This window comes from Staurois parvus, unplaced genomic scaffold (assembly GCF_062004578.1).
Source record: "Staurois parvus isolate SC_StPar_1 unplaced genomic scaffold, SC_StPar_1.0 ptg000187l, whole genome shotgun sequence".
NCBI classification, from domain to species: Eukaryota; Metazoa; Chordata; class Amphibia; order Anura; family Ranidae; genus Staurois; species Staurois parvus.
In genome coordinates, this window is record NW_028317983.1 from 7,705,691 (window position 1) to 7,727,643 (window position 21,953).

General features: G+C 40.1%; 1 protein-coding gene across 3 annotated transcripts in view; it reads left to right on the forward strand.

Moving 5' to 3' along the window:
- LOC149462058 (collagen alpha-1(XIV) chain-like) overlaps nt 1-19,235 on the forward strand; it is a 266,392-nt gene extending 247,157 nt beyond the window's left edge. For 2 of the 3 annotated variants that reach the window (XM_089677540.1, XM_089677542.1), the window contains 6 exons: nt 6,736-6,771; nt 8,502-8,568; nt 9,229-9,417; nt 10,552-10,629; nt 11,704-11,850; nt 17,102-19,235. In XM_089677540.1, coding sequence (XP_089533666.1) covers nt 6,736-6,771; nt 8,502-8,568; nt 9,229-9,417; nt 10,552-10,629; nt 11,704-11,850; nt 17,102-17,361 — 777 coding nt within the window. In that variant the 3' untranslated portion in view covers nt 17,362-19,235. Of the gene's footprint in view, nt 1-6,735; nt 6,772-8,501; nt 8,569-9,228; nt 9,418-10,551; nt 10,630-11,703; nt 11,851-15,750; nt 17,006-17,101 lie in introns of those variants that run through there. The other variant, XM_089677541.1, reaches the window with a different exon arrangement.
- The last annotated feature ends 2,718 nt before the right edge of the window (nt 19,236-21,953 follow it).

Here is a 21,953-nt window from a genome sequence, read left to right on the forward strand (position 1 = left end):
GATTGGGGAGCATAATGGATCGCACTCCGATCCATTATGCTCAATCCGCAGATCCAAACCATCCTGCGGGGATCGTCAGCATGCAACCTATACGTGGTGACACCGGACCCGCTGCATGAAACGGTAAGTTGTAAAGAAAGCTGAAGATCACCGCAGGATGGATCGGATCTGCGGATTGAGCAGAATGGATCGGAGTCTGATCCATTATGCTCAATCTGCAGATCCAATCCATTCTGCGGGGATCGTCGGAGGGGGTGTCACCAAGTGTTACCGCACCAGGTGACACCAACCCTAGGGAGGCCCCATGATTTTGCGAAGCCCTGCCGCCCTGTAGCAGTACTTCTGCTATAGGGCAAGTTGGAAAAGCGGTTAAATAGCGTTTGTAGCCATTTTACCTTTTATGTTTTTCAAAGTGGTGTTTCCCTTCAATTCCATTATTGGATCTATGCAGATACGTGATATAAGTTATACCTATTGGTTACCTTTTTTACTTTTGTGTAGAATTCAGGTTTTTTTTATTTTTTTTAAAATAATAGACAAAGTCTGGTATGAGCACAGAATGCCCTTTATATTACTTCAATCGAGCCCTTACAAAGAAAAAGAGAAATAAATAGAAGTGTGTCTTACCGGCTTTCATGGCACTTATGTAAAGCCTGTAAAAATATGAAATACCTGGAGCAATGCAAGGGGGCAGGAAGTGGCCCCAGACTGGCAATCTGGGGAGTAGTTCAGGGAAGCCCGTACAGGGGGATCTGTACACTGTCCCACCACTCAGCTGTCAAAGCAACACTCACAATATTCCATTGTCTCAGCGGCACCTGGGGCAGCGCCCGTAATTGGTGGCTTGCGGGATAATTACACCATGTTATTTTTTTCAAGGCTAAATTGCATAATATAGAATTGTATCCTGTTTGTTGGTTATTGCTATTTTAAGTAGATTAGTTTCAGAAATAGCAGCCAAGGAATAATTATTTGACAATGACTTTGACAGGCCATAAAATAAGCCGTTTGCAAAGCCTGACTTTAATGATTCTATCATTATCCCAATTAAAACAGAAAAGGGAGTGACCTGTCATTGAAACTTGAAACGTGTTAAAGATGCTGCCTGACTCTACAGATATCTAATCCCTTCCTAAATCTTTAACAATTAAAGATAACATTTCCACACCTCTCAGGATACTATTTGTTCATGTTGATCACTCACTGTAATTTCAAAACATTTACATTTTTCCTGCATGTTGGTGGGCAGGCAGCTCAAGCATATAAGAATCTCCTCCTCTGCATTAATTTCCAAATGTGTAGCAGTAGGAGCACCTTCTTGTCAAACATCAGTGATATATCACTACTGCCAGTCCATGAATTACAAAATTCAAGTGGTGAAACCCTTACACACAGTTGCAAGAAAAAGTATGTGAACCCCTTGGGATTACGTGGAGTTTTGCATGAATTGGGCATAAAATGTGCTTTGAACGTCATCTAAGTCACAACAATAGAAGAACACAGTCTGCTGAACATAATACTACACAAACATTAGATGTTGCCATGGTTTAATATGTAAACATTCACAGTGCAGGGAGGAAAAAGTATGGCGGCCGGCAAAATGCTTTAGCGTCCTCCCGGGCATGCGCAGTTTTCGTGCTTGCAGAGCTGCGCAGCGGTGCGATCGGTCACTGTACCTCAGACACGGCCGATGACAGATCTGATTATCAGCACCGTTGCCGGTACCATGTGACCTGCTGTGACCAATCACAGCAGGTCACATGACAGTTGTATAGAATGGATGGCTTCATTCATGCCATCCATTGTATACTAGTGCCTAGCTGTGAATGGTCACAGCGATCACATGCACATGTCATGTGATTAGCTGTAGCCAAATCACAGCTAAGCACAAAAAAAAAAAAAAAAAAAAACCCTGAATGAATCTATGTGATTCAGGAAAATGCTTGCTTATAGCAAAGTAATTCTTTGCTATAAGCAAATTGTGTTAAAAAAAAAAAATACTGATCACTTCCCCAAACTAGTACAATGTTACTATGGTAACATTGTAATACTTTGGACATAGTGAAATATGAAAAAAAATCTTAAAAAATTAAAAAAATGTAATGAAAAATTAAATAAAAAAAATAAAAAATATATATATATATTTTTTTCATACTGTCACCAGTCAGTGTCCCTGATCACCGCCATGCCAGTTATATGATGACGCTGTACTGCACTGGTGACAGTATGTAAAAAAAAAATAGTGAAAATAATTTTTTAATTTTTTTTAATTTTCCGAAAAATTATGACAAAAAAATACAACTTCAAAAAACTCGCCATGCCTCTTATGAAATACGTCGGACTGTCTACTCTGCAAAAAGGGGTCATTTGGGGGATATCTGTACTGTTCTGACATTCTTGGACCTCAAGAAATTAGATTGGCTGTCAGTACTTCAGGATTGATCAATATCAGATCTATACCATAGTTTGTGAACTCTATAACTTTCCTACAAACTAAAAATTACATCCTAATTTGGGTTATTTTCACCAAAGACATGTAGCAGAATACATCTCGGCCTAAATTTATGAAGAACAATTATTTATTTGCAAACTTTTATAACAGAAACAAAGAAAAACGTGTTTTTTATTTTTTAATTTTCAGTCTTTTTTTGTTAATTTAGCAAAAAATAAAAACCCCGGCGGTGATTAAATACCACCAAAAGAAAGCTCTAGTTGTGTGAAGAAAATGATAAAATTTTAGTTTGGGTACAATGTTGTATGATCGCGCAATTGTCATTCAAAGTGTGCAAGCGCTGAAACCTGAAAAATGGCCTGGGCAGGAAGGTGGTAAAATTGCCCGGTATTGAATTGGTTAAACAGATATAATAAAATGCTTCTAATATTATAACACACAGACCAAAAGGAAGCAAATAAGAGAAGTTAAAGTTTAAGTTTAATCTGTTAACATTTTACCTTCCCCGGTTCTTCTTTTTCCTCCTCATCAACATGCAAATGATATTCATAAATAAAACCTGTTGTCTTTACATAACTTATTTTAGGACTAGTGACATCATCACTAGATCTCTGTGCTTTTCTATGCATTGCAGTCAGGTAATAGTTGGAGGGAGGGGCTGGCAGGATGCTGTACATAATTGCCTGAAAACAGGAAGCTGTGGTAAAGCGCTGGCCATAGAGATTGAAGTTTGCTCGGTTCGGCAGGGACCGGCTGAATTTCAATCCATGTGTGGCTGTGGCTGTTTGACAGAAGTCAGCAGCCACTGTTCAGTGCAGCTGGAGAGCAGAGAGTCCCATTGTCAGAATACAATCTCTCAGCAGGGATGATTCCTTTATCCACTTTGCTTGTGTTGATGGAGGTATCCGTTTGGTTTTCTTTGGGCTAAAAGGAAAAAATTAATCATTTATGACCAGCTTAACGTTTACATGATAAGCAGAGCTTCTGTGAATGAAAGAACTGAATCTAATGAATGAATGGGGAAGGCCAGGCAAAGTCAGGCTGGGTAGGAAAGGAGAGGACTCTGTATGACTGTGCAAGACTGAAGGGAAGACTGGAGTTCAGCTTTAATGGTTCGGTTCCATTCGCTCTTCACGTTTTTCCATCATAGGTAGAATTTGTAATGACACCCCAAATGTGATGCAATTCTGTGGAAATCGTCATGCAACAGGATGGTGTGACAATTGCGGCAAAGTGCGACTTTGATAAAAATCGGAGAAGCTTGTCATCTGAGAAGGAGCTTCTTTTCCGGCGAGAAACACGCATAGGGCAAGTGAATGGGCTGGCCATATGCAACACACAGAATGGCTTGAAAAATCACGCTGTCAAAATCATACAGTGAGAATGCTACACGATAATATGAATGAGATTGTGATAATGTGAAAGAGATCATGTTTACATGTAGATTGAGTCAATGGCAAATTCCATATCCAAAGCAACCAGTGGTGGAACTTGATCACATTTACCCATTTTTTTCTGCAGTGAAACATAAAATGTACTGCATTAAAACACATTTCACGTAGATACAAAAAATCACCAGCGCCAAAAAAAGGTGAAATAATTCCTAAGTAAATGCTGCTGCTCATTAGTGTAAACACCAAAAAAATATAATATAAAACATCAAACAGCGCAAATAAAATACAATAATTATCAAATGAAAAAATTATACCAAAACAACTTATATTGCATAAAGATTCAAAATAAAGAAAAACATTTCTTTAAATCAAATAAAATAGTCCCACTCCAAATGATTAAAAAGAATAAGGTGAATGAAATAAAATTGAACAGTCCTTCTCCAAAGAGCCTTTGACCCGTGTTAACACCGTGTTAGTGCTCAGATAACATACCCTACTCACCAGATATTGGTGAAAAAAACGCCTTTTTAGGGGTTTTTTTTGGGATCCTAGATCCAATCATTACAGCCTCCAATCACCGGGTTTAACATGGACTTCCCCCACTCCAGGTAGAATATAAGCCTTAGACCTCCAAAACGTGATATAAACCAGCCTCCAACCTCCAGGATCAACAGAAACCACTCGCCAAAAAAGGATATGATGCAGAGAAAAAAATATATAATGTAATACTGCAAAACTCAGACAGGATCAATTTCCAAGTACCAAACCACTCACATTGTCAAAAAATATAATCAGCATTTATTGTTTTAAATGCAGCCAAAACGCCACATCGCCAGGGTATTTTAGGATCTCACAGTCAGCAGCAGATGACAGCATAAGAATCACCCTCAAACAAGATGGCCCCTGAGAGCGTCGCACGCCGGTGGGCACACCACTCACCGGAAGTGACGTGGTACGTTGGACGGTGAAGCCGGAAATGCGTCAATGCGTTTCGCCCCTCCTCTAGGGCGTTTTCAAGTAGAAACTAACTTAATTCCCATGTGACTGGTTTACATCTACAGTATAGGCTGCAAATAAGTGTCTTTGTAAATGGAAACTATTTGGGTTCGCTCCTATGTACCATGAACAGTGCAATGCTACATAGATGTTAGTGGGTGCCTGCTGCTTGCTGTGGGCTATGGAACTTCTTGCATGTTCTCTGCACTGCTTACTAAAAAATATACGTGATCACATGCTCTCCCGTACTTGGGGTTCCCAAGGTTACAGCTTGATCATCAAAATGGGTTGCTTTTTATGGGTTTTCAACTCAAATGCTTCCGAGACCTAAATGCAATATATCCATACTGTTGAAACAGAGTTCCATTTAATTCTAAGCACCATGCTCCATTACGTTGGCCAATGCAGTCATCACCCAGGTGGGGGAATTCAGGCTTAGGAAAACTTAGGGACTACGGAAGGAGACAAATATACATTAAAACCTTCATAATAAAACAAATTTTAGTGTTACTTCTATACATCATCCTTAAAAAAAATCTGTTGATTGATCCTTTCTAACCCGTACCGTTTACCCCGAGTACCCTGTGTAGTACAAACACAAGCTCTTTATGATAGGATGAGATGACCTCAGATATTCCTGTGTACTTCACATAAAATACATATTTGCCATAACAGACTTGAGAGAAACCAGCTGCCCCACTCGTGTTATTTGTGGCAAATGGAAAACTCCATTGGTCCTTCCAATAACATCTTGTCAGAGTAATTTATTCTAACGCAAACATTCCAGAAAATGATAACCGTGACATGAAGCAACTGCTGGGGGAGCCATGATATTTGGATATAAAATTGAGACAAAGATATATTTCATAGTGATTGAGAAGACACAGAATGTGCAGGTCCTGATTAATCATCGCTGGCAACGCTGGTATTTTAGGAGAATCCTTTGAGGATGCCGTCACCGAGTATCATTATCAAGTCAAAACTGGTTTTTACTTCCTATTAAAAGATGTATTCAGCAATTTCATAGTTTTTATGTCTATTTCGTCTGATACTGCTATTTTTAATTTTGAGACACTAGCATATTATAAAACACTTCAAAATGAGACCCTAGAGTGTAGTACTATTATAGTACAAACATAATAAATACTAGGATCAAGATTATACACCTTTTTCTGAAGACGGGTTTTAAAGGTATGTTTAAAAGGTCAAAGTGACAGATCCTCTTAATAACGCCTTCCTTCCTTCCTCTTACTGATAATTGCCTTCTCCACATTCCCCCTTTACCCTGTTCAATCAGATACCTTGGAAATACTGGGAACTTCTAAGTATGAAGTAACATGTGACCATCTTTTTTTCCTCCCAGAATACGGTGCCAAAACACTGTCCCATGGGGAAGAGAGAAACCCTGTGTTAGCTCCGATGCTAAGCACAAACAACATTTACCGATTTCCAACATTGAAATCATTGTAAATGCTGGAGATCACAAGCAAACATTTTCTTAAAAGATCAGGTCATTAATTTACTGCTGCTGTGTAATTGAACCCATGGGTTCCTCCAGAATGTGTTAAGGGTTCCTTGAGCTCTGGCTGATCAACCTCCTATCTGATGGTACCTGCATAGTTTCAGGTCCAATGCCACCTGGTAAAGCCAGCCAAGTGGTGTTGTCGCAACCAATGATCCTTTGAGCTGACTGTATGAGGGTCATTCTTCCCCCCGCATCACCAATGTAAAGGGCATTTTCCCATTGGACTAATCTTAGGAGGGGTTCCTGGATACCTGAACATTGTTTCAAAGATTCTTTTGGGGTGAAAAGGTTTAGAAAGGCTGGCATATAATGTCTGTGGTGGTGATGATTATTTTGATTATTATAATAAAGTGTCTTTATCCTTTCAGGGTCAACCTGGTATAAAAGGAGAAAGAGGAGAAAGAGTAAGTATTTTATCAATATGATACCCAAGAGAAACCTTACAACTGCTGCCTTGTCATTGTATGAGAAATTACCTCTTTTTTGACCCAAATAAAATAAAATGGCTGTTCCTAGTCTAGGTGGTATATGTCCCAGAACTTCTGACTACCAAACATTACTGTCATGAGTTTGTTGTTTTCAATCAGTTGAAATAATAGGTTTAAAAAAGGGTTGCCTCTATTTATAATGATCTATACAAATTATACATAGAAACAAGTTTTTTTTTTACTCCAGGCATTAAAAAAATTACTCTTGCAGTGGGCCCCCTACACTCTCAGCACTTAAGTCTATAGGTAGATGAATAAGGTGTAATTCTTACCTTATTCCTTGCACCATCAGGCCTCCACCATGCTATATGACCCATCCTCCTAGACTCTTTCCTTTGGAGCTCCAGTCAGTGGTTGAACTCTGACACCATCAAGTACAACACAGGAGCAATAGTCCTGCATTGTATATGAGGGTGGTGAGAGCCCATCCATAACTCAGGGTATTGGAGAAAAGGTAAGCCCTGATAGGCTGCTGGAAGGAGAAATAGGTTGTCTCCTCTTCCTCTACTTCTAGACTTGAGTATTTATCCCTTGCAGGGTGGGTGGACCTCTCTGCAAGGGTATGTTCTTTTTTTATACAAACCCCTGCTTTAAAACATTAAAACAGATCGAAATTATGTTTTTAGTTAGCCAGTTGTGTTTATGTGTACTATGTCTAAAAAAATAATAAAGCATTTATAGATCCCCTTTTAAGTAATGAATTCCATACGTTCTGATGCAGGATATAAGCACAGAGGGTGCAGATGTGGTGAAGGCACTGTTACCATGAGAGTTAGGGGGCCAGACCTCTGATTCTCCTCTTTATTTACCAGCCATTTGTTCATGTTTTATTCTAAATGGAATAAACTTGAAATTTCTTTTCTTTCACATTTTTCCATTCTTTTGTCTGATATCTGATACCCTATGGCATGCCTATTAAGCAAACCAGAAAATAACTGTAGCTTGCTTGGTTTATAAGGAGCCATGAGACTTTTAGTTAAACCTCTCGGTTTAACTGTGACATTCTGATCTGTAGATACAACTATAGGAGAGGGGTGCAGACCTATGCGCTTGGGCAGCACCAATCTTCAGGAGCTACCAACTTGTTTTTTTTTATGTCTTCCAGATTGCCTTATTTGTACAGGAAGTTATACTGTGAATTGCATGCTAAATAATTCTAGAATGATTTAAAACCATTTCATACATACAGAATTATACATTAATGACAATGAGAAATGTCTTCAATATTTCCCAGGCTGGAATATCACTGTAATTCATCTAGTCTTTCCGAAGCTGATTAAAGTTACAATTAATAATGTACAGAATGCAGGCGATGTTCCAACTTTAACATAGGAGTTAGAACCTCTCTCCAGTCCTGAGCAACAATGACCAACCATACATGAATTTTACCTGGGCAGGACTATCTAACGATGGACACAGCGTGAGAGCAGCCAGAGAGTTTCCCAGGGACTTATGTTAGACTGATGACACTATATGAGATAATCAAGTACAGTAAAACCCCCACAGGAAGTGCAGGCGCTGTCTGCCTAATAGGTTGGAGATAGAACCCCTTTTTACACCCAGTGATCAAGTTTTAGCAATTCTTTCTTCCATTAATTAATATGGTCCTTTGTACATCAAAGTAATTTTGTACCCTTTTATTGCAGGGGGACACCCAGTCACAGAACATGGTTCGTGCAATTGCTCGCCAAGTGTGTGAACAAATCATACAGAGTAAGTACATCACACATTAGCAACCTTGCAGGCCATGCCTCGAGAACCTTGGATGAATTATGGCAGAATCATCACACACATATTCAGCACTTCTATTTATTACTTCTGATACCACATATATAGCTTGATGTACATGATTAGGCAGTGTCCCAACAATTGTTTGTTTTTGAGTGGTGGGTACAACGGAGACCAGGTACCAATTTATGTAGATATCTACAGGTGTCTTTCTCCTATTCCTCTTGGGGTCCTGACCCATGACTTTTTGGTAGCACCACTGCAACACATGAAACTCCTACCTGCTCAGGAAGTTTTACTGAAATTCTTAAAGCAGGGATACATTGTGATTGGTGATTCAGGCCTGTTCATGAATTACATTACAATTAGCAGTTGCAGCTTATATATTTCTTTTATGACTGTTGGTTTTGTAGTATTTCAAAGATCTCTAGCACTTAACATTGGTTTATGAAAAACACCAAAAACCATGTGGTGTTCATTTTGAAAAATTTCAGCAGAAGTGCATGCGTTCAAGTTCAGTAGGTGAAGAACACAAAGCAATAGAAATGTGCAGAAACCTTTGCTCACATTCTTGAAATCTATAGCTGATAATAAATACTTTTTCTCAAGGCTGAGTGCTTTTAATGTCCTTTAAAATTTTTCTAGGTCATATGGCCAGATTTAATTCACTACTGAACCAAGTACCAAGTCAGTCTGTATCGGTCAGAAGTATCCCTGGGCCCCCAGGACAGCCAGGCTCACAGGGTCCACAAGGTCCACCTGGAGAACAAGGATCTCCTGGAAGACCAGGATTCCCTGGCAGCCCTGGCTCACAAGGAACAGCTGGAGAAAGAGGTAAGTGATATTCTGACATTTTTATGTAAAGTAGACAGATAGCTAAACCCCAGTATTAGATGAATTACAACTTCTCCTGTAAAATTAAAGCACCAATCATGGTATCCTATGGCTCCAAGTGTGCCTAAAGACATTGGAAGATAGTTGAACATGAAGGCACCATTTGACCTCCTTTAGAAAACATGCTGAGCCTTGCAGAGTCCCCCATAAACTTTCAAGATCAGCTCGGCTTCCATATAAATTTATTATATTGCAGAGTTGAGGAAAAAGAAACAGAGAAGTGCAAACTTATCTTGGGTTTTCTATACCGGGCTGATCAGTATTACTCATGAGAGTTGTCAGCTGGTGAACATCTTGGCTTTCCAAATATGGCCTAAGAGTCCCAATCACCTTGCCCCAACAGTCTTTTTAAAGCCTGCCACCTGAAAACCTTAGCTTGCCCTCACAACACTCCACCACTGGTTTTCCTGCCACCATAAAATACTGGGTGCTTATGGCAATGGAAGAGAATGGGACCTTCTCTTTTGGTACAGTGCTTGGCCTAGCAGCCATTTGCTAGGCCTATGCACTGTCATATGATACAGGGAGTGACATCACTGTACCTTCCAGTTCCAGTAGGTGGAGGAGTGCTGTGAAAGTGAGTATAAAGTCAGGGGAATGGCAAGGTGGCAGGGTCTCTTTAAAGGGGTGATTGTCATGTTGTCTACAGACTCTGTTGCTCTAATGGAGTGGAGTATGAAGGAGCATGTGTACAAGCCAACAGTCTCTCTTAGACAATGGGCAAACCAAGTTGTGGACAGTGTATAGAACAGTGTCTGCAAATTTCCTGGTGAACCTTTTGTCAGAGTCTTTATCCTAATCTGATGCCATTGTTTGCCAGTGTGGTCAAATATGTGACTGGTTGGTGAGAATTGTTTTCCAGTGAAATGAAAAAGCACTATGCAGGGTCAGGGTGGCCGTATAAAGCATTGCCACCCTTGCAGCTCTGCAAGGAAATACATCTGACTCAGTGCATAAATGGATCAATAATTGAATGAGTGAGGCAATAATTGAATGAATGAGCTGATAATTGACTGAATTAACCAATAACAAATGAATGGTCTGTTGCTTAAATAACATTTCCTTATATAACAGGTTTAACTGGTGAAAAGGGAGAGAGAGGAAACTCTGGAGTAGGAACACAAGGACCAAGGGGTCCTCCGGGACCTCCAGGTAAGAAAACAAAATTGGGAAAACACCTTATACAGGGAGCATGAATACATTCAGGTGATGCCAAATTCTCATAAAGCCAGGGGCAAAATAATATACAGGTTCCGTTTTTAACTGATCCCAGCAGAGAAGTTAAAAATCCCCTTTGTTTGCTTTAGACCTCTGAGCCTTCAAAAGATCCAAAGATATATACAGCTTACAATAAATTAATTTTTCTTGAATGTTATCTTTGAAATATAATCACATACAATATAACAATTGAAAAGAGCCACAAAGAAAGTTATCAGCAACTAAAAAACACAACATTTGAAAACTTAAATAGATATAGTCAATGATGATACATTTCTCGTAATTACTGAGATTTCACATTTTAACATCCTTACTGTGCCATATTTCTATTACATACAGGGGAAGATTTACTAAAACTGGAGCACTCAGAATTTGGTGCATGGTAGCCAATCAGCTTCTAACTTCAGCTTGTTCAATTAGGCTTTGGCAATAAATCCTGGAAGCTGATTGGTTTCTACGCAGAGTTGCACCGGATTTTGCACTCTCCAGTTTTAGTAAACAATCCCCACAGTGTATTAGATTTAAATTTGCTCGCTCTAGTGGCAAGATGGATATTAGACAAAACAATCCGCATTCTTGCTGGATGGCTTTTCTAATAAAGTCAGTGACATTACTTTTTTTTTTAGATGTAGATAGAGGTTAGAATGGCTGTCAAGCTTTTATTGCTGTCTGAATTCCTGTTAGGGAAATTTTTTTATCAAATTATCCTGATCACCATTGTCATTGGAAATGAAAGTGAGGGTAAAACCCAAAAATTTTGTTTTGCCACCAAAACAAGAAAAGAGGTGAAATCTTTCAATGGGGACACTTTTTCCTGTGATAAGTAAGAAGGGGATTTCCTCCACATTGGAAAAATATCCTTTCACTACCTGTTGACTCTACAGGGCAGGAAGCGAAGTGAAATCTCCCAAATGAGACACAGATGAAAAACCCGACAGTGGTTTTAGCTCTCCTCTAAAATGAAATGTTTGTTTTTTGATATACTTGAACATCTTTTTTTTTGTCCAGGATCCCCGGGTGAAGGTCGTACTGGAAATCAAGGTCCAGTTGGGGTTCCTGGCCAGCGTGGCCTCCCAGGTCCTCCAGGAAATACCGGTTCTATGGGCCAGCCGGGTCCTCAAGGTTATTGTGACGCTGCCTCGTGTGCTGGATATGGTGAGTGATGGTCATTTGTTGTTGATATTAGTTGTTTCTTAGTCTGGTATGTAGTATTGACTGTAACAGTAGGCTAGCTTGGTTGTATTTAGTTTAGATCATTTCACACATTTACTCATCAATTCTGATATTCTCAGATTCACTTATCCCATGTATTGTTTCTATTCAGTCATCACACATTATTTCTCATGCTGAATTTTTTGTCATAGTTTCTCACATTGACTTATCACATATTTGTTTATTTTCAGTAATTACAAATGCCTTTTTCATACTCATTTATGGTGCAGACCCTTCATTTTCATTAACTCCTTTGCACTACCACCAGCACGGCTTCTCTACCACGTGACTGTTGTGATTGGCTCTCACAGCAACCACATGATCAAAAGTGCATACTGCTGGCTTCTGATCACTGAGAGCTGTCAGGACAGCTTGTTCAGTGAGCTGTGGGATCCATCTTTAGAGCTGTCGGCACACAACCTCAAGATAACATGGATACATATGTATGGTGGCTACAGTGCTAAAACCCATTTTTCCTGATGTTGCATATATGTATTACACGGTTGGCAAGGGGTTAATCATATTTGCCTTTTCACAATAATTCCCTACAGCACCCTGTCCACAATAATGTGCACTTTCCAGGGTGAGTGCAGTGTTATAACCTCTTTAATTGAGGGCTCTCGGTTTATTTATTGAAATGAATTGAATTATTTATTGCATGTTTGGGCCCCATGCACATGGAAGTTGACATGTTCTTGAGTCTTGTATATATCCAGAGCTTTCCTGCACCCATGGAGCACCGGTGTCACCAACAGCCACTAATGCAAGTGAATGGGACTACGGGGCTGGCTGCTTGTATGTCTGGTGTACTTTCCCGTATGCGCCACTTTCGAGTTCTGGGCCATATGCGCATACCTGGGTAAATGCTGTTGTGGAGGACATCGGTTGGCTTTTGGCTTGTATGGGCAGCTCTACACATCTCCTTGGCTCCCCGTGTGCAGGAAGGGAAGGAGGAAGGAAAAAAAGGAATGAAGGGAGGAGGGGATTTAAGAAGGAAGGGAGGAAGAAAAGGGAGAGAAGGAAGGGAGGGCAGGAATGGGGGAAAAAGAAGAGAGGGAGGAAAAGGAGTGAGGGAGGGAAGTGAGGGAGGGAGGAAGGAAGGAAGGTTGGACTCACATGGATGGTTCCCAGCTCACAGGCTCAGTCAGAAGCATCACAGATCTGCCAGCTGCTCTGTATACAATTTCCCGCCCACACATCCCCTTCTGAGAAGCTGCATGGAGTGGAGTGTGGGCGGGCACAAAGGGAGGCAGAGCAGATCCAGCCTCTCTTCTCTCCTATTGGTGTGGATTATGGAGGGAGGGGCTTTGCACTGAGGAGCACACAGGGGGGTCCAGAAAGAGAGGGAAAAACAGGCGGGGATTATCAGTGCAGCGGTGGGCACAGTTACAAGCACCGATCTCCCTGTATGGCTTTCAATGAAGCAGCTGGAAAACACTTCTCCTCAGACTTCTGCAGCTTTCAGCGGCTTCATTGAAAGACATACTGGGGATTGGTGCTTTCAACTGCCCCTACCACCTTCCACCAACCCCTAGTCCCGGCCCTGCTCATCCCTACGTTTTTTTCCACTCTCCAGATGCAAGCAGGTAAGTGGAGATTTTGAGGGCTGCTTTAGGGTATTAGGAAGAATACTTTCTGCTTCTCACCTGCAATAGAATTCAACATTGTCAATGCCACAGCAGTAGGTCATACCAACATAAGCCTGATCCACATCTGATATTAATGGGCTCATGAGTCCCACTGGGCCCTTGTGCAGCTGCACAGTCTGCACAAATAGTATATCCATCGCTGATTGTCATCTATGATAGTCCATACATACTACTTTGCAGAATCACTTGTTACATGAGCTCACTGAACATGATCTGATTTTACTTCATCATGAGCTGTTTCATATTTATGAATTCTAGGTTTGAACCTAATCAACTTTTGGTTTACACTTTGAAATTTACTGAACAGTTTTGTCTAAATTGAAAACCCCACATTCTCTATTAATGTTCATCTGTGACATATTAACCATATGACACTGCAAACATGGTTTGCATGTCAGTGTGTTTGTGTGCGTTTTGTCTGCATGGTTTGCAATGTTGGTGAACGTGTTTTGCTGTTCCACATCTGTGAGACTCTTATTTTGTAAACCAGACTTTGGAGCAGTGACATTTGCCTGTTTATTTACATAATGCTTTCAATGGCATATTTAGCAGACCATAAGGACGCAATTAAGAGACATCCATTTTTAGGGTTTACTTTAAAGAAAAATACCAGGTATGGATATTTTATACAACGTTACATTGTATGAGGTGGCGAGGTGGGCCCATAAAAAATAACACTCTCCACTTTGTCCAATCACAAAATGCTTTGCAATAAAGTATTTTCTGAATGGCACCTATGCCAAGTAGTTGCTTTCCTGTGTTCGTAATGCAGCAGGGCAGCTGCTCAGCAAGTGGAGTTTGCTGGAGTAGTGGTGTCTACTTCATGATTTCCAGCTTCCAGGGGAATTGGCCAGGTATGGTATATGCATGATTCCATGATGATGGTCCAAACTGAACCAGTGTAACTACTGTATATATAAAATATCCAGACATGGAATTCTTTAACCGCTTCCCGACCACCCTATAGCAGAAATACTGCTACAGGGCGGCACGGGTGTGCAAAATCACATATATATACGTGATTTGGCATTTCCGGGTAGGGGGTCAGTGAATACTCGCCAGCGCCCGGTGATTGTCAAGGATCTCCGACGGGGAGGAAAACTGTTTGTAAACAATACAGTTCTCCTCCCTGTTGGCTTATGCACACTGCTTTGGATGGCTGTGCACATGGACACAACCCCCTAGGTAAAACACACCCAGCACACAGTTAACCCTTTGATCACCCCACGTTAATCCCTTCCTCCCTAGTGCCATTAGTACAGTGTCAGTGCTTTTTTTTAGCACTGACCACTGTATTGCTGTCACTGGGGATGTTAGTGACACCAAGTCAGTTCCCCCCAGTGTCAGAATGTCTGCCGCAGTCCCGCAATAAGTCAATTACTAGTAAAAAATATAATAAAAGAAAATAAAGCCCAGTATATATGGTTTTATCCCTTGATGCTTATGTCACTATTGAACACAATAAGTATGTAGACGTTGGAGGATGGAACCATAGTGCATGGCCAGAGACACAGGCACTCAACCCTCCTGGAAATGAGTGACTGTGGCTGCAGAGCTGGAATGGCACATTGGTGGCATACATGGGTTGCTGGAGAGGTGAGTATAATACCTATACCGATTACCTCTTCTTATTAAGGAAACCCCACCAACACCAGCCAACTGACAGGTTAGCCTACTCCCTCCTTCTTTGGAGCATATCGTTTGCTCCATCACTACAGGTGCATTTCAATAGGAATCCCTTTGCAGATGAATTATTATTTGCAAACTAATAAAAGGAACTCTAAGATTGACATCTGGCATTAGCTGTAGAATAGTCTTTTCTTTGGTTGTCAGTTTGTGCAAACTCAACTATATAATGTGTTGTGACCTGAAGACACATTAATGTTGAATATTTATGAAAAGTGTTGCCTAGGTAACTGTGCAAAAGTTGTTACTCAGAGACACCGATCAGATCAATATTTTTTGAATTTTATTTTGTGGTATACGGCAACATATCACAGCCAGTTACTTCTGCACACGCTTTCATAAATGGATATGTTGTTATTCTAGCGTACATTTTCTGTAAGTTTTGTGTTTATATATTTCTGTTGGTGCTATCGTATATTTGTACTGATTTTTGTGTTTTTTCCTTTCTCGTCCATCATCCTTCTGATCGTCTCATCACATTCACTTTCTGTTCATTTCCAATGAGAAGGCTTAATACCTTACAATGACTACGAACGTTGAAGAGCAAGACCAGTTGTGATATAATCCGCTTTGCCTTATTGGCTCAAACCCGCCAATGGAATATAGGTTGACGGATACATGAAAGACTATAAAGAGGCATTTCTATGTGACTTTAGTTGAGGATTTCCAATGAAAGAATCATGTTTTCCACTACACCCATTATTCTGTATATTGAAACAAGCTGATCATTTTCACTTAGAAAGTGGAAAATCCATTGGCACCCCCTTTCTGTTGACCAATGGGGGCTGTCTTTGTTATATCCCCACCAATTGGCTGTTTGGTAAACCTTTCAAAGTATAGAATTATAGCTACTTTTTTTTTCCCCAAAGCTGGTCTCAGAAACGCATTCACTTTCAGTTTATTTCCATGGCCAAGCCTCATTGTGTTGAAAAAAAAACCAAGAAGCTCAAGGTGTAAATGCAGAATTGCTCAGTTGATTGGTGGTGCAATACTGAAGCTTGGCAATGGTTTTTTCCCTTCTAAATAAAGGAAAAGGTAACTTCAGAGGACAACTCCAGTCAAAAAGTATATTGTTAAGCATTTATATCAATCACTGCCTACATGTAGCATTTATTTCCTTTTTTGGTGCAGGTAGTCTTTGGTCCCCCATGGCTGCTTTACCCTAAAGAGTACAACTAATTTTTTTTGCCAAGCAAATTTTTTATCTTTGTGGTCACGGTTCTACAACCTGATATACCTACAACTTACTCAGTGTCTAAAACATTCACAGCTGCAGATAGTGGAATATATGGTTAATTTTTTTTTTTATTGAGTCAGTGATTGTGTCAGCCACACATCTCCCCCTCTTTATTCAAGGGCCATTACTGGCAAACCCAATTTGAAATTTTTACTTGGTGAGCAGTAAATGATGGGATTTAATAAACAGAAGCATCATAGGTAATTACAGTTGTCAAAATGTAATTACCATAGCAATTTGGAATTCCCTTTTAAACAATGAACATTATGCAGTATATTGTGGAAAGATATACAAGTATCTAAGCTAATGACCATTTATTGCGGCGACCTGATCAACTCAACTTGGCAGGATGGCATAGAGCTGAGAGAAATCAAGACACTGTGACCTATCAGTCATTTTCCGATGTAAATGTCTTTAAATTTCATGTACTGGTGACGGTTGTCTAGTCTTCGACTACATTTCTGTTGACCTGTCTTATTTGTATTAATCGTTGAGTGTTGTAAATTAAAGTACATTATTTAAAATATGTACATTATTTAGGAGTTGTTTTCATGTTTTAGTATTTTTATATGCTCTGCCATGTATGTATTTAATCATTTGTACGTGGTGGTGGGGGGTGAAGGTGGATATGGGGGACAACCTGATCATGGTTCTCCTGAAACCTATGGCCCGGCCAGCCCTTACGATGACGACGATGATGACGAAGAACCAGATCCCTATGGACCATACCAAGTTGCCTACCCTGAGTCCTATGGGCATGGTGGTTACATCCAACCAGAGTTCACCCCAGTACAGGAGGACTCTCTGGAGGTGAGGTCTCCTGGAATCAGTCGTCATTCCCGTAGCATTGGAAGATCGTCCAAGTCTCCGAAACAAGCTTAAGAGGGATGGACTCTTTAAAGTAGCTACACGTCCTTCCTTTGTTGGACTGCCACCACGCATTGTATACAGTACATTGTACATAAGTAACTTTTTTTATGTTTTTGGAAATTGTTTACATAAATTAGAGTCTCAAAGCAAATATATATCTCTAAAAACATGTACTGTGTGGGCAGAATAAATACGGTTTCAGTTTGGGTTTTGTATGAGCCCTGTAGAACTTTAAGGACCAGTGCTCAGTTATTGCTAATGACAATTTAGATAAGTCTGTGATCATTAAATGGATTGCATATCACTGACTATAGACATATTCTGCCTCCAGTGGTACAAAGTGGTGGGCCACAACTTCTGCCAAATTGCATTTTCTGTATCAGTTCTTTACCTTGTAACTTCAATTCAAAAATGAGATGGCTGATAAAGACTAAAGGAAAAGACCACTGAATAAAAAAAAACTTGGGTAATCATAAATTATAAGAAAAATGTGGACTTCTTACATAAAAATTCAAATCATCTCTAGATGATTTTATTTGCTCTACCCTACAGTTCCTTCACTTTCATTGGGTTAAAAAAGGATTGTTAACTTGATCTCCTTCCTTGGCTGTACAAGAGTTGCTACTTGTCTTGGCTTCATAGGATTGTTTAAAAAGTCAATGTAGCCAGCATCAACATCTCCAGTGCCTCCTTTAGACCTGCTTACTTTCTTGGCTTATTAAATGTCTAAGCCAGGGTTTCTTCAGGTGTTGCTAGGGGTTCCTTGAGCAATTTCTAACTCTCAGATAGATTTCCACTGACACAACTCATCTTTTTTAGGTATCTGTAAGGGAGTAATTCTTCCCAGTGACCACAAATTTAAGGAGCATTCTTCAAACTGACATCACACTAATGCATCATGAGATGTACATATAGTCATTTTTAGCAGGGGTTCCCAGAGTTCAGAAAGATCATTTAAGGGTTCCTCTGTGTTGAAAAGGTTGGTCTAAGCTCTAGACAAAGTAGACAAGGGCCATGACCACTAGGGTAGTAGTGAAAGCTAAAAGAAGAGTGATGCTGTCTTTCCCTTATGACAGGATCACTTTGATCTCTTTGGATCTTCACATCTGGGTTGCAAATATCAGCATAATTTGACACCTAAACTATGTGTTCAACACATAAAGAAAATATGTTAAAGTGAAGATTTTGCTTAAAGGAAACCTTTGCTGAGACAAACATTGGAGCTTTGCTTGGTTGACATACTGACCATCTTGCTTCACCACTTTGTGTCACTGGCCTGGAACATGTATACACATAGGGACTTTTTTCTTTGTTCTGATCCTGAGTTCCTGATCTACATACTCGTTCCAGGTAAAGAAAAGCACTGAAGTAAGCTCATCAACATAATGATACGCAACTAGCATTTTCAGAAAAAAGGCGGCTCCCTTATTCCACTTATGCAGAATTGACTTTTATTCACAAACGTATCTTTCCACATAATCCATAATTCAATTTAGATTTAGCTTTAGTACGTTTACTGGAAGTTAGCTCTTTGTCAGGGCTATTGCCTATATTGGAAAAAAAAATATTTTGTAATGTAAAACCTATAAAGTAATTAAAAAAAGTCATACTTCCCTCTGTTGTTGTGACATTTTGCAATAATTTAAAGGTTGGGCACACCAGTCTGTTCTTTTACCTTAGGTTCTTGGTGCAAGAGGTAAAATGAGTATGTGCTTCTTCTATTTCCTGAACTGGACATTCTCTGTGATCTCATAGAATATGTACATTTTATTTTTGTCTTTGAAAAGAAGAAAAAATTGACTATTAGAATTAAACATGCGGGTAATTTATTGTAAACAAATTTCCACTGTTTTTGTAAAGACAAATAAAGATTGTTTAATGTTTTAGACTGTTTGTTGCTCCATTTATTTAAACCCAAATCCAAACTTTTTTGTTTCAGATAGAGTGGGGTAAAAACTTTTGTCAGGGTTTGTGTCCATGATTTTTCTTTTTTTAAAGTATTAAAGTAGAAATCCATTTTTTCTTTCTTATTTTTAGACTCTCCTTCTCCCGTGTTTAACTGCTTGCCACCAACCCACAGTACATTTACTGGGGGCAGGCAGCAGCTACAGACTAGGCCAGTGGTGGGCAACCTTTTTTTTCAACTGAGCCAAATCTCGCCAAAACCACGATTGAAATTTATTTTGAGAGCCACATTTTTAAAACTGAAAATACATCTCCCATATAGTAATTCATCCCCCATAGTAATTCATCCCCCATATAGTAATTCATCCCCCATAGTAATTCATCCCCCATATAGTAATTCATCCCCCATAGTAATTCATCCCCCATATAGTAATTCATCCCCCATAGTAATTCATCCCCCATAGTAATTCATCCCCCATATAGTAATTCATCCCCCATATAGTAATTCATCCCCCATAGTAATTCATCCCCCATATAGTAATTCATCCCCCCTATAGTAATTCATCCCCCATATAGTAATTCATCCCCCCTATAGTAATTCATTCCCCATAGTAATTCATCCCCTATATAGTAATTCATACCCCATATAGTAATTCATCCCCCATAGTAATTCATCCCCCATATAGTAATTCATCCCCCATAGTAATTCATCCCCCATAGTAATTCATCCCCCATATAGTAATTCATCCCCCATATAGTAATTCATCCCCCATATAGTAATTCATCCCCCATAGTAATTCATCCCCCATATAGTAATTCATCCCCCATAGTAATTCATCCCCCATATAGTAATTAATCCCCCCTATAGTAATTCATTCCCCATATAGTAATTCATCCCCCATAGTAATTCATCCCCCATATAGTAATTCATTCCCCATATAGTAATTCATCCCCCATATAGTAATTAATCCCCCCTATAGTAATTCATCCCCCATAGTAATTCATCCCCCATATAGTAATTCATCCCCCATATAGTAATTCATCCCCCATAGTAATTCATCCCCCATATAGTAATTCATCCCCCATATAGTAATTCATCCCCCATATAGTAATTCATCCCCCATAGTAATTCATCCCCCATATAGTAATTCATCCCCCATAGTAATTCATCCCCCATATAGTAATTAATCCCCCCCATAGTAATTCATCCCCCATATAGTAATTCATCCCCCATATAGTAATTCATCCCCCATATAGTAATTCATCCCCCATAGTAATTCATCCCCCATATAGTAATTCATCCCCCATATAGTAATTCATCCCCAATATAGTAAGTCCCCCCTGTGTCAATTCACTTACCTTTGCTCCGCGCGTTCCTCTCGCCGTGTTCCCGCGCCGTTCTGGTCTTCAGGGCGGACTGTGAGAGGAGAGGAGTTTGTCACGCTGCCCCGCCTACATCCTGGCTGCCCCGCCTACATCCTGACAGCTGCATCGTCCTGACTTTTGGGGCGGCCGCCCAAGAGGAGGGAGGGGAGCGGGCGCCCGGCACACAGAAGAGCCGCATTTAAGTTTGTAAAGAGCCGCGGCTTGCAGACTACTGGACTAGGCGATGTACCTGTATATCATGACCTGTTTCTGGGGTTTCGGGTGCGTATGTGTGCGCCCCCTGCAGACCTGTGCTGGGATTGTACACAGCACGTGTTTGTCAGCAGGTTTCAGCCAATGATTTTGTCTGTATGCCTGCTGATCAGCTGTTGCCAGGGGCGGACTGACCATTTGGAAACTCAGGCACTGCCCGAGGTCTGTAGGGGGCTCCATGAGATGCCCCTGGTACCTTTTTCATAGGCTTTTTTGAGTTTGGGCAAGGACACAGGGGCCCCATGATCCCCTATTGCCTGGGGGCCCCATGAGTTGTCAGTCCTCCCCTGGCTGTTGCCAATCACAGAGCAGACTTCTGTGTTTAACAAACATAGTACATAGAACAGCAATCTGGCAGTTTACTTTCCCTGAAATCAACTCTGAGTTCAGGGAGAAAAAGCATCCAGATCTGTGAGTTAACACAGCACACATTATACTTGTTAGGCACACAGGTAACCCCTTCCCAGCCAGTGTCATTAGCAAAGTGTACAGTATTATCACTGATCACTGTATTAGTGTCACTAACAGCATCAATATCAGTTGGTGTCCCTCCCAGCCAGTGTCTGTTAGTGCCAGATTTCCCACCACATTATCACAGTCACACTAAAAGTCACTGATCACCGCCCCTACTAGCACAGCATCTATGGCTGCGTAAATTCCAGAATATAAAGCATAGATTGTAGGTGACATAACTTTCACAAAAACCAAATAATATACACTTTTTAGGATTTTTTTTTTTTGCCAAAGCCATGCAGCAGAATACATTTTGTCCTACATTTATGAAGAAATGCGATTTTACTGGATATGTTTTATAACAGAAAGCAGAAAATATTGTTTTTTTTTTCCCATTGTATTTTTCATTTATAGAATAAAAAAACCCAGTGATGATCAACCAAAAGCTTTATTTGTGTTAAAAAAAGATATAAATTTGATTTTGGTACAGCATTGCATGATCATGCAATTGCTAGTTAAAGTAGCACAGTTCTGAATAACAAAAAAGCCCTGGTTATGAAGGAGGTAAAGCCTTCTGGAGGTCAAGTGGTTTAAGAAACAAATTCCAA